The sequence below is a fragment of the Mirounga leonina genome, unplaced genomic scaffold, assembly GCF_011800145.1.
Source record: "Mirounga leonina isolate KUSES-001 unplaced genomic scaffold, KU_Mleo_1.0 Mir_82, whole genome shotgun sequence".
Taxonomy (NCBI): Eukaryota; Metazoa; Chordata; class Mammalia; order Carnivora; family Phocidae; genus Mirounga; species Mirounga leonina.
In genome coordinates, this window is record NW_023270825.1 from 12,309,106 (window position 1) to 12,321,273 (window position 12,168).

The 12,168-nt window shown below is 52.0% G+C and overlaps 1 protein-coding gene across 1 annotated transcript in view; it reads left to right on the forward strand.

The window, feature by feature from the left end:
• CCDC88C (coiled-coil domain containing 88C) overlaps positions 1-12,168 on the forward strand; it is a 120,869-nt gene that overhangs the window by 49,663 nt on the left and 59,038 nt on the right. Inside the window, exons 5-6 of the mRNA XM_034992781.1 lie at positions 10,413-10,471; positions 11,242-11,325. Coding sequence (XP_034848672.1) covers positions 10,413-10,471; positions 11,242-11,325 — 143 coding nt within the window. The remainder of the gene's footprint in view (positions 1-10,412; positions 10,472-11,241; positions 11,326-12,168) is intronic.

Here is a 12,168-nt window from a genome sequence, read left to right on the forward strand (position 1 = left end):
CTTAGTCTCTAGCATAGCTGGCCATGAGCACCCACGGCCTTGCACAGCCATGGCTTTGCAGTGGCCGCGCAGGCCCACCTGGTGTCTCCTGGCGGCGAACGCCCTCCCCCCACTCCGTGTGCTAGTAACTAACGGGGGAGCCTTTGGTTCGCCTTGCCTCTGGTTCTGCCTTCGGGCCATTTGTCCTCTGGCTTTATTTCAGGGTCCCCCCCCCCCCGCCAGGTAGAGGATGCCGGATGCAGCCCATCCCAGCCACAGCCCCGGGCCCCAGGGGCAGTTGGCACTCTCGTGTTTCCCTAGTAACGTCAGGAAAGGGGGGGGGCTGCTTTGCTGAGCAGAATTGTGCTGATTTGTTCAGGGGCTGGTTTTATAGGGGTGGGGAGAGATGCCTGTGGGAGGTTGGTGGCTCAAGCTTAGTTCTGCTGCTCTGTCTGCTCTGGAGACAGCCAGAGGTGTAAGGTGAAGAGGCAGGCGAGGAGCAGGAAAGGAGGATGCTCCCTCCTTGAGCCCTTGGTGAGCCCGCCACATGCTGGGCACCGTGTATGTGTTAAAACACGGGAATGGGATCGTGCTTCTGGGGTGCAGCTGTGCCATCCCATTTATAGATGAGAAGACAGAGGCTCGTAGGGTTTAAGTGACAAGCCCTCGGTCCTGTAGCCCGTAAGCAGACCCCCGGAGCCTGAGCTCCCCATCGGTATCGCATGCAGATGTGTCAGGTTGGGCCAGTATTTGACCATTTTGACCTACGGACATGGCGGTGGCGTATGGTCCAGTCTAACGTCAAACACATCCACTCCGCATCCAGCCACCCTGTCATGCTGTCGTGCTGTGTAGCTGGCCCACCCTCCTTCTGGTGGTGTCCCTTCTCTTCCCTGTCAGTGTCCCCACTCCCCCCCTTCCTGCTGCCATCTGGAAGCCTGTACTCCGGCCCCTTCACCCACTACTTCCATACCCTGGGACCCTGGCTCCAGCCTCCCCCTCAGCAGAGTCTCTGTTCAGCCTCTGAACCACATGGGGCCGAGAGAGGTTGTCCATATGCAGAGGACACAGGTCCCCACTTTGGGTCTGGTGATGAGCAGAAGCATCTGCAAGGATTGGACACTGACTTGTTTTTGAAATTGCTTTATTGAGGTATAGTTTCATACCATAAAATTCACCCATCCTCAGTATACAACGTAGTGATTTTTTTTTTTTTTTTTTTTGTCATAAAGGTGTAGAATTGTGCAACCTTCACCACAATTCAGGTTTAGAACATTGTGGAGGAGCTGCTTTTGAGCCTGTGACAGGTGAATGGAGTGTCCCTAGCACCGACTAGAATCAGTACACATCTGTCAAAAAGGTGGTGTCACCAGCTCTGAAGGAGAGGCTGGGAAGAGACCGTGCGCATCGGCTTGGCAGTGAGCTTGGCTTGGGGGGGTCCTCCAGGCAGGGCCTGTGCCCGTGGCTTGGGCAGGCTGCACACGGAGGGTTGGGGCTGCCTCACCATGGCGTCACGGCCGGGGAGCTGTGAGCTGGGCGCATGCTTGGGTAGGTTTTGACAGGGGCCCCAGGAGGCCTCTGAGAACAGGGAGGTTGGCAAGGGAGACCCACCAGCAAGAAGACAGAGAGGCATATTTATGGAATAGTGTTTTCTGTTTTAAATTTTAAAATATAGATGAGTGAAGAAGCATTTTGGGTTTCTTTTTAAATAAAGAACAAAGTTGGTTTCTTTTTTTGTGTGGTTGCCTAGAAGTGGGCTTGGGAGGTGGGAGGGGTGCTTTTTTACTAATTTTGCCACACATATCTTAGGAGCATGGCTGTGCTCTTTTTGGCTGATGTTGGCACCGTACTATTATTTATAACATTTCACAGTTTAGGGTTTTGTTTTGTTTTTGGTTGTGTGGGGGGCTTTTTTTTTCTTTTGGCAAATGCACCTCAATGGAGCCGGGTGCCAGGGGCGGGACAGGGCCCAGCAGAGCATCTAGACAAACACACACACACACGATGTAATCTCTCATGAAGGCAGGAATCTTTGGGTTTTTTATTTTTATATTATTGCCAGTGTATTCTAGGTGTTTAGAGCAGTGCCTGGCACATAGTAGGTGCTCAGTAAATAAAGCATGCATGCTGGAGACCCACCTTTATCTCCTCCTCTATCCTGTCCCCACTTCCCTATTCCTTCAAGCCAGTGCTCCTGGCAAGTGTTAAACACATGCTCTCCCAGATGCAGAGGTCGAATGTCAATGGTCAGGGTCAAGTGAGAGTTGATCTCTGCCCAGGACCATGTGTGTGGATCCGCAAGGCCCGAGATGATGCACTGGAAACTGCCCTCCCCCCACCATCTTGCGCATCCATTAAGTACATTTGCATGGTTTACCAGAGTCTGTTCTGGAAGAAGTCACGAGAACCAAGAGAGGGTGATGTCTGCTTTATCCGTAGAATGAGGGAGGGTTCTGGACCAGACCTAGACCAGCTCCCCGGTCCCTTCAAGCCCTGCTTTCTCAGCAGCCAGGCCTGTCACCGTGCCACACAAAAAAAGACTAGATTTGCCTGACAGGAAGCCAGGGTGTTAGCGAATTAATTTCTCTGATGAATCATCCAGCAGTCACGCTGGAAGAGAGCATGGCTTTTCTTCCAAGGTTTGTATCCAAGTGCAGCAGTGGTTTTCTGACTTGTAAATGGCTGATCCCAGCTCAGACGTGCAGAACGGAAGGGTGGGAGGCATGCAGGTGCAGAAACCCAGCCCAGAGAGGAGAGGGAACTCCTTCAGAGGCACACAGCTGTCACCGTAAGTTCCGCAGATGGATATATACGTGGATAGGCAGGAGGGCGGCCACAGTCATCATTCCGCGTGGTGCTTCTTGTATTCTAGACACCTGGCGAGATTCCCGGGTCCATGGAGGGGCTGACCCCAGACCCTGCAGAGTGCTCTCTGTGAATACGGCGGGAACTTTGGAGGATAGCCTGGGGGATTCCGTTTATTTCTTTTCAGTGGGCTTGCTCTTGGTCTTTAGATTTCTCCATATTCTGGGGGTCCTCGAAGGGCTTCCAGTGACAGAAAGCACCTTGAGACCTCAGAGCGTTCTGTGCCCACAGATGCTATGACTGTCCTTCCTCCCACCCCACGCAAGCCTCCATTTCGATTGCTGCTCTGGCTGAGGAGACTGGAGGGCCACTTTCCAACCCCCCCACAATAGAAGACTAGAATGGCCCTGTTCCCTTCCTTTTCTGAGCAGACTACCCCTCAGCCAGAGGCCCCATAGAGAAACTCAGTCTGTCCCTCTCCTTCAGCTTTTGTGTCAAATGCCCACCCTCTCCCACTGGGTCCAGGGACCCTGGAAACAAGTAGGCTGTCTCTGCTCAAGAAGCCCCCAGTCTTTTTTGGGGAAGGGACGGGAGGAAGGCAGTGTTGGTAACTACTAGATCTGTTCTAGAGTAAGAAATGATGTAAGTGCACTTTCCACAGAGTGCAGAGCAGATAATGTGCTCTGCCTGGGCAGGCCAGGAAGACTTCCTGGAGGAGGTGTGTGGCAGAGCATCAGAAGGGAAGGTGTCCTGGGATGGAGGAGCTCAGAGGGGTGGAACTGTGCTGGGAATCCCATGAGGGGCATCATACTCGGGACACTGGGAGGAAGTCCCTGTCACAGCTGAAGTTTATATTTCAAAGGCCGGAGGGAAACGGGAACTCCCTGAAACTCCTGGAATTTAATATTTAACCCTCTCAGTGTTTGCTTGCTCTCCTGTCAAGGGCATTGTGGAAGTGCTTTTCAGATCCCATGAAAACCTTCCCTTGTAGTCCACACGGTGTGGCTCTGTGTTTTGATGATGAACAGGGAGCTTGTGCTGGGCCGGTGTGCCCGTGGAAGCCAGGAAGAGGGCCCGGAGTCTGGCTTATTAGGAACAATCTTCTTGCCCCTGAGAAGTGTGCCCTTAAAGACCACAAGGACTGGCTTCCCTCCCCTGCCATCTTCCTGCAGTCCTGCCCTCCTCCCACACACCCTGCTTGTCAAGGGACGAGGTGTCAAAAGCATCCACCATTGGGGGTTAATGAGAGATTCTTGGGTTCTTTCTCCAAACCTTTATTTTTTTCATTTCTCCCTAACTCTGATCTCATCTTGCATGCATATGTTTTTATTTCTGTATTTATTACAAAAACCTCACGTCCTTGAAATGAAGAGGCGATAAGTAAGTGAACAAAGGAAAACCAACTTTGCAGCCATTCGATCCTGTTCATGCTCCCCGTTCCCTCCTTGAGGGAACAGGCTCCGAAAGGCCCCCAAACCCTATTTCACACATCCTGCTACTTTGCTTCTATGCTGCTGGCTGGACTCAGAGATGAGTTTTTCAGTCCCCTCTAGGACGCGGGGGTTGCCGGGCACTTGAGCTGCCAGCCAGCACTTGGCTTTTCCTGGAACGTGAAGAGCTTGGTTAACACCAGGCCCGGGCAGGCGTTCCAGCGCGGCCAAAGGCCAGCCTTCTGCACAGCCCGCGGGATCTGCCTGGATACCAGCCTTTGTTTAGTAAACTTCTTAGCGCTGGTCTGGACACAGAGACTGCTCCCCGGCTTCGGAAACCACGCCATGGCTTCCAGCGGGACTGTGCCCTGTGGCCGTGGCCGTCCGCAGAGGAGGGACGAGATGTTATTTGTGAAAGGTCTTTATGGTCACTGATAGGATGTGGGCTTTGAGTTTTCCTCCTGGTGGTCGGGAGGGACCCTGCCTCTCACATCCTGTCCTGCCTGGGCCGCCACCTTCTCGCCTACAGCCTGTGCGAATGCTGGGTCTCTCGCTGAAGTCTGGTGGTCGATTCTGCTTTTTCTGGTCTTCTGGTGTTGGGGGCTCGGGAGAATTAGCTCTCCCCTGCTGTGGCTCAGGCAGGCTGGGTGCAGTGGGGAGCCCTTGTGGTGGGTGATACCGTCTGAGGGGCTTGGTGTGGCTGTTGCCGAGCTCTCGGTCACCTGGGAGCAGCTGCCTTCCGTCACTGGGCAGAGGCTTCTTGCTGCCCACGCGGTGCTGCTGGGGTGTCCATGGGACGGGGGCAGGCTTGCTGTGGGTGGTGGACAGACACTGGAATGAGGGGCCCACTGGTCAGGCTGCGCTTGGGAGGCCTCTGCCCATTTCACACGGACATGTGACTCCGTACCTGCCAGAGTCCACCTGTGATAACCATTTATTTAATAATTAAATGAAAAAGGAGTTATGTTAATGCCCGGTGGGGGCCGCGTTCTGGGTGTAAGAAAGCTAGGTAAGGGTTTCACAGGGTTTGCTCTTCAGATGGGGAGGTAGCAGGTGGAGGTGCCTGATTCAGACCGCATGGACCGGGACAGGTGTGTGGAGGGTCCCCATGGGCCCACCCACCAGGAACATGCCACCCACTCTGTTCCTCGGCAGTGCCCGGGGAAGGTGACCCTGACTGTGAATATAGTAATAAACAGCAGTTTTTGATGTAAGCGGAGCCCCCGGGAGGGCCCGCAGAGCTGTGCCATGTGTGGGTGAGTCTCGGGGTGTCTACACTGAGGAGACACGTACAGGGGTCATGCTCAGTGCAGTGCTGGTTTTAAATCGACGAGACAGCCCCACAAGCACCCTTAGGGAGTGGGTGTTTTTTTTAAATAGGAAACCGAGCAGAGCATAGTTGGTGATTGACCCAACACATAAGGCAGAGGAGAGCAGCATGTAGAATTAGTAAGAAAAAAATACGTACGTACGTAGGCGTGGTCTCCATCCCAGCAGGGAAGGAAAGTGAGCCCGTTCTCTGTGTTCTTCTACCCGGGGATTCGATGTGAACGGTTTAATGTGACTCGTCCAGGCAACAGGCACTACCTGCTTACCTGTTTAACTGCCTGCACGCTGGCGTGCTGGCATCAGATGCTCAGCCAGATAGAGCCTTGCTCTGGAAGGAACTGTGACCATCAGTAATGACAGGGATGGTAGGGAGTTAGGGCAAAGCAGGCGGTGACCAGCCCGGGACCCGATCTGCGTTCTGTGACTCCGCTTGTCTAAGCCTGTTCTTGTTTGTAAGATGGAGAGAATACTGTCCTCTGGGGATTCAGTCAAACGATCGTGTGCTCTGTGCAAGGGCAGTCATGGTCTGTAGGCATGAAGGGCATGTGGGGAGGGCAGAATTAACTCTAATGGGTCCATTCTCCAGCCTGTGAGGGTTAAAACCTCAGCCTTGCCGGCAGTTTGCGGATCCCGGGCCTCTGTGGTTGTGGAGAGTGGAGTTAGCGAGACAGGACTCTGCGTCATTACTTTTCTCTGGTCTTAACAGGTCATCGCCATGCCTTCCGACGTCAGCCAGGTGGAGGGTGTGCAACTGGGGTCAGGAGGAGCTCCATCTAAGAAGGGACTGGGTGTCCCCTTGCCCAAATCCCCACCTTCATACCGAAGCGATCATTGATAGAGGAAAAGCTTTATTTTCCGTGTCCAGAGACCAGGAAGTGTGAACATTCAGACAGCTGCCTCTTAGAGAATCAGAGTAGAGCCAAAAAGGACCCTAGAGATCATGTACCGGGCAGGGAAGATGGGTTTTGTAGCACGTGTCAACTTCCGCCGATTGGCAGTGGCTGTTGTGTGCTCTGTTCAGAAGGATTCTGAGGCCTCATTCCAGGCTCAGTAAGCAGCTGATGGGAATGAGGAGCTGCGTGCGCTATGGACACAAGATGAGAGGGGATTTTCCAACCCTGATCTAATCCAGCCGCCACGTTTTAGAAGTTCATGTACTTTAATTGTCAAACTGCCCTCCTGTCTCCACGCCCACCCTCACCACACGTGCGATATCAGATAGTTTCCCTTCTGTTTTGGGAGCTGACTGCTGCAAACATCTGTAGCTTTATATGTAGCTTAGATCAGCAGATGCATTCCGGCTCTGCGAAGAACAGCTGCTCTGAGTTTCTCTGTGTCGGGACTTCAGGAAGCAGGTAGTAAAGTAAGGTTTTTCTTAGACTCAGCCATTAGCTCAGGCTGTCATGGGAATCCCCCTGGGGTTGCGGGTAGATGCAGAGGGTGTCGTATGTTTTCAGCCCTCCCCCCACCCCTTGGTTGCTTGTGACTCAGTACAGAAATCCACATCGCTTTGTACCCTGCCCCCATTTCTCGCTCTGAAAAGCCATCCTAGTGAGCTTAACCAGGAAGCATTTATAATTTGACAAACGCCCTCTTCCCTTACCTCTGGGCCTTGCACGTGCTGATCCCCGCGCCCGAAATGCTCAGGTTCACCTGCCTCCCACATCGCTCCTCATCCTTGGGTCTCAGCTCAGAGGTCACTTCCTTGAGGAAGCCTTGCCTGAGCCTTACTGCAAACTAGATGTCCTTCCTCTGGGTTTCCATAGCACTTATCAGCTTTTTAAAACTGCTGGTGGTCTTGGTCTGAGCTCAGAGGACTGTGTTGATTCCAGTTCTGTGGTCATCGAGCCCCCGGCACGTAGTAGGGGCTTGGGAGGGCGTGATCTGTAGGTCTGTTTCTTAACTGTGTCACTGAGCTAGCCTTGCTGGCAGGGGCCCAGTACAGAGTCTTCTGGTATGTTTTGAAACTATTCAAAACCCACAATCTGGCAGATTTATGAAAATAGCAGTTCGCCTTACTGTTGAAATCTTGAGAGAAGTTTGGTAGCAGCTTCCGGGAGAAACGAGGGAACTTGTGCTCTTTTTTATTTATTTATTTTTTAAATCGCATAGGAATCTGTGGAGGGGTAAAAATCACAGGGTGCATTTGTTGTAAGCAAATGTTTGTATTTGCTTCACCTGGTGAGACTGAGCACACACAGCATTGCTTCATTTGAACTGAGGGCAGAGGTGGGCGCCTGGGTGGTGTCTGCCTTTGGCTCAGGTCATGATCCCGGGGTCCTGGGATGGAGCCCCGCATCAGGCTCCCCGCTCAGAGGGGGGTTTGCTTCTCCCTCTGCCTCTGTGCTCTCTCTCTCTCAAATAAATAAAATCTTAAAAAGAAATGAATGACGGCAGAGGCAAATTTCCTAGGACTCTGTTCATCGCCAAAAAGTTAATTTTAAATAATTTTTTTCCATGAAAATTTTTCGAAGACCCTCTCCTTTAAACACTTTGCCCCGACTCTGTTCTAAAATGTAGCAAACAGGAATTCCATACTTTCCTAATGGGTGCGAGCGAGTGAGTGAATGACTCACGGTTGTCATTGTGTGTGGCTGCTTGGTGCTGAGGGAACAGAACCCTTTGTTCTTTTACCGAAAAGTCACAGAATGTAGTTTGAGCCCTTTGTGTGCATGTGCACGGGGTTTCTGGTCTCTTCCCTGCAGTCAGGTAGCTGACTGATGCTCCTGATGTTGTTAGTGGGCCTGTTTGGTGTTGTTCCCGCAGTCAGCTTGCTGTTTTTATCCATCATGAGCTGGGGAACGTGGATCATCGGAGTTTAAATTATTCTAAAGTATGATATAATTAGGACCTTTGGGGCCTTTCCTGTGAACAGAGTATGTAAAGATTCGCGTGTGAACTCTGACTTCTGTCTGAGCCGATCTGAGACCTTCCAGATGCTTTCCTCCTGCATGTCTGCTCCCTGCTGGTTATACACCAGGTGCGTGGCCTGTGGAAGGTGAATCATCACTGGCAACACCTGGGTGGCGGGGGGGGGGGTGCGGGTCTGCACCTTTTAGGTCCACCAAAGGCTTATGAGGGGCACTTGCCAGGTGTCTGGGGACTGATCGAGGGGACAGAGGTGAGAGCACTCACATGGGCTGGATGCAGCACTGTGGCCAGGGAAAGATTTTGGTGAGACTGATCGCAGGCTTTGAATGTTCAGGTGGGCATTTCCTTGTTATCAAAACTAAAATCATGATTGATCATCAACTCAGCTTTAATGCAAAAGTTAGTCATTGTGGTCATGCATTTATTTATGTCTGTGGATTAGAACCTCTTGGGCCAAGGAAAAGGCCTCCAGTTAAAAGAATGCATTAGTCTGAAATTTTTTCCATTTCAAACATTGATAAAGTTCTGGACCTTATCAGCAAAGAGAAGGGCTTGACCATAGTACACTGATGTGCGGTACCAAACCTTAAGCATATTCTTAGGACTGTGGATCTGCGTGCTCTGAAGGGTCCCTGAGGCCTAGTCCCCCAACCCCTCCTGCCCACCTTCAGGCTGGAAGGTGAGAAGGGGGAGTGCAGTTTTGGTTGAGCTAATGCCCAGCCGCCATACCTGAGGCTCAGCCATGATGTGGGGAAAAGCTGTGTTGAGCTATTTCTCAGTTGAGAAATATTAGGACAAGATCGCATGTCACTCCACACACACATTACGCCCAAGGACTGGAAATGAACCACAACACTGATTCTTGGGACTCAAGTTCGGTTTTCTCGTCCTGGCGGTCGTTGGGGATACATTGGGCCATATTTGCACAGAGTGAGCAGGTGCCGCTAAGTCTGTCGAGAACACCATGCTATTTGTGGTGTGTTGCTTCTCTCCCAAATAGAACAGGACACAATAAGAATGGGAGAGCCCTGTGGAATTTTTCACCTGCAGGCAAACTTGCACATCACCCAGTTCATCACACTGTAAGGTATGGAAACCGTTTCGTAGATACGGAGACCAAGCCTGCGAGACAGAGTTCGGCTTGTTGGAGTCACATCTCTTTGGGTGACCGAGCCGGTCTAGAGCCCAGTGTCTGACTCTGTTTATTTACGTGATCAAAACTGATTGGGCCAGGGAGCCTGGGTGGCTCAGTCGGTTAAGCGACTGCCTTCGGCTCAGGTCATGATCCCAGAGTCCTGGGATGGAGTCCCCGTGTTGTGCTCTGCGCTCAGCAGGGAGTCTGCTTCTCCCTCTCCCTCTGCCCCTCTCCCCACTCATGCTTGCTTGCTCGCTCTCTCCCTCTCCCTCTCTCTCTCTCAAATGAATAAAATCTTAAAAAAAAAAATGACACATACATGTTTGGGATCTGCTCTAGAATACTCCAGCCAAACACTGCGACAGAGAACGTGGGGGAGGGGGTGAACTGATGTGCAAGCTGTTGATCATGTGAAGCGGGGTGATGGGGGTGGGGGTTTGTTTCGCTCTTCTCCCTTGTCTGTCTGACATTCTGCATGATGGCCAGGCAGAGTTCTGTACAGCCTTACTTTGGAGCAGTCGGTATTTTCCTTGGGGATTACTCTCTCCCCTGCGCTTTGCTTCTCACACACCAAAAAGAGGGGCTGGTTCTGAAGTTCATTCATTATCATGAGAGGACATTTGTGCTATCTGAGTGGAAAAGGGCCACAGATAGCTACAGACAGAATTCTCATTTGTTTGAAAAATCAGCCCATACAAAGAAAACAGATGGGAGTGTGCACACCTAGATGGTTATCGCTGGACAGAAAGACTACTGTCTCTCTAGCTGGGTTCCACCTCCCCTCCCCCTGCTGCAGACACAGATCACTGGTGAAATTTTATGAACAGTTGAGCTTAACTAGATATGCTGCTCTTTTGGTTTAGGGAAGAGCATGGAAGAAATAAAGAAGCTGCTGCTGCTGGTGCTAGGCTGTGCCGTCCAGGTAGGGATTGGGTCGGGGCCGGGGGCCGGGGGGTGGGGGAGGGCCTGCTCTCAGCCATTGTGGGTTTGCAGTTGTGAGGTAGGAATTCTTGGGTTCCTGAGAGAGTGGTGGCCACCATGTCTGGCACAGGGCACCTTGGGCCAGAGGGCAGGTGGGGACCCGTGGGCCAGGATGCCATGAGCACCCTGTCCCCAGTATAGAAGCATCTGGAACTACGGCCTGTGGGCCACATTGACCTGCCACCTGTGAAGTCTTATGAACACAGCCATGCTCGCTCCTTTACATATCCTCTGTGGCTGCATTCACGCCACAGTGGCAGAGCTGAGGCCAAATGGCCCACTGGGTCTGAGATTTTTTTTTTCACATCTGGCCCTTTACGGATGAAGTTTGCCAGCCCCTGGCCTAGACCGGGTGTTCCTGCTCTTGTTTAAGAATCCCCTGGAGAGCTGATTAAAGTACAGACTTCAGCATCCGCTCCCCCCCCCCCCCTCCCGCAACACCTCCCCAGTGTTGTCAGTCTGGGATGAGCTTTTTCAAAATCACCCCCCAGGTGATTCTGCTGTAGGTCTGATACCGGTAGTCTGAGCAACATCTAGAGAAGCCTCCATGGGGGAAGGCTTCTGGGAGGACAGGAGCTTGCTTGGTTATGAAGGAGGAAGCCGGAGAAGGCTTGGGTGGCTGGGCAGTTCGTTTTGAAACTATACTTTGGCGGCGGGGTGGCCCTAGGTTGCCCTCGCAGAGCTTCCATTAATACCTGTAACCCTCCACAGTGTGAGAGGAAAGAGGAATTTATTGAGAGAATCAAACAGCTGGACATTGAGACCCAAGCCGGGATCGTGGCCCATATACAGGAGGTAGGTGTGTGGCTCTGTGGGGTGTGGCTGTGGACGGCCGCTCCTGTGGCCACCCGGAGCTGAGCATGATCCATGGGGAGAAGCTTAAAGATCATGCTTCTGTTAGGATTCAGATGCCGCAGACACATTGATTCTATTTGGAAAGGTAACCATCAGCAAGCTAAAATGGGGTAGAAATAAGAAAAAAAAATTTTTTTTAAACCCTCAATCAAGTCTTCTTTTGCCTCCTCTTCTTGCCTAATATGGACTCAGACTATTTTTAAGAGCTATCAAGTGGTTTAGGCTCAGAATTTGATTTACAGACCCTGAGAATGTCTTCTGGCAAATGTCACCCTCCTTAGAATGGTTGATCTTTATAGAGAGAGATTCTCTGCTTTTGTCAGTGACGTGACAGAGAAATAAGCTGCCCTACTTGGGGAGTTAAAAACTGGCAAGTCCCAGAGGGCTTGTGCAGAGAGCAAGTCTCCTGGATGGATGGGGTCAGGAGGGCTCTGCCTGAGAGCAGCCCCTCCGCCATTGCCCTTAGGTGGATGTGGTTTCCCTGGAAAATGAGCCTGGAGAGGCAAGTGCCCACCTGAAAATTGCCTTCCCTGACCTCCACACCACCCTCTCTCCAAAAGGAGCCCTGTATGCTTTAATCACCTCAGGAGATACGGTTCAGCCTCCAGTGTAATTGGACAGATGAAGTAAAGACACAAAAAAGACACGCAGAGGAGCTTGGAGGAGCGGGTGTCTAATTGACAGAAGCAGCTGAGGGCAGAGGTCCCCGTGCTGGCACCGGGGACAGGCTGCTCCTGGGCTCGGGGGGGGGGGCTCCCACAGCTGCCCAGGGCACTGCGCATG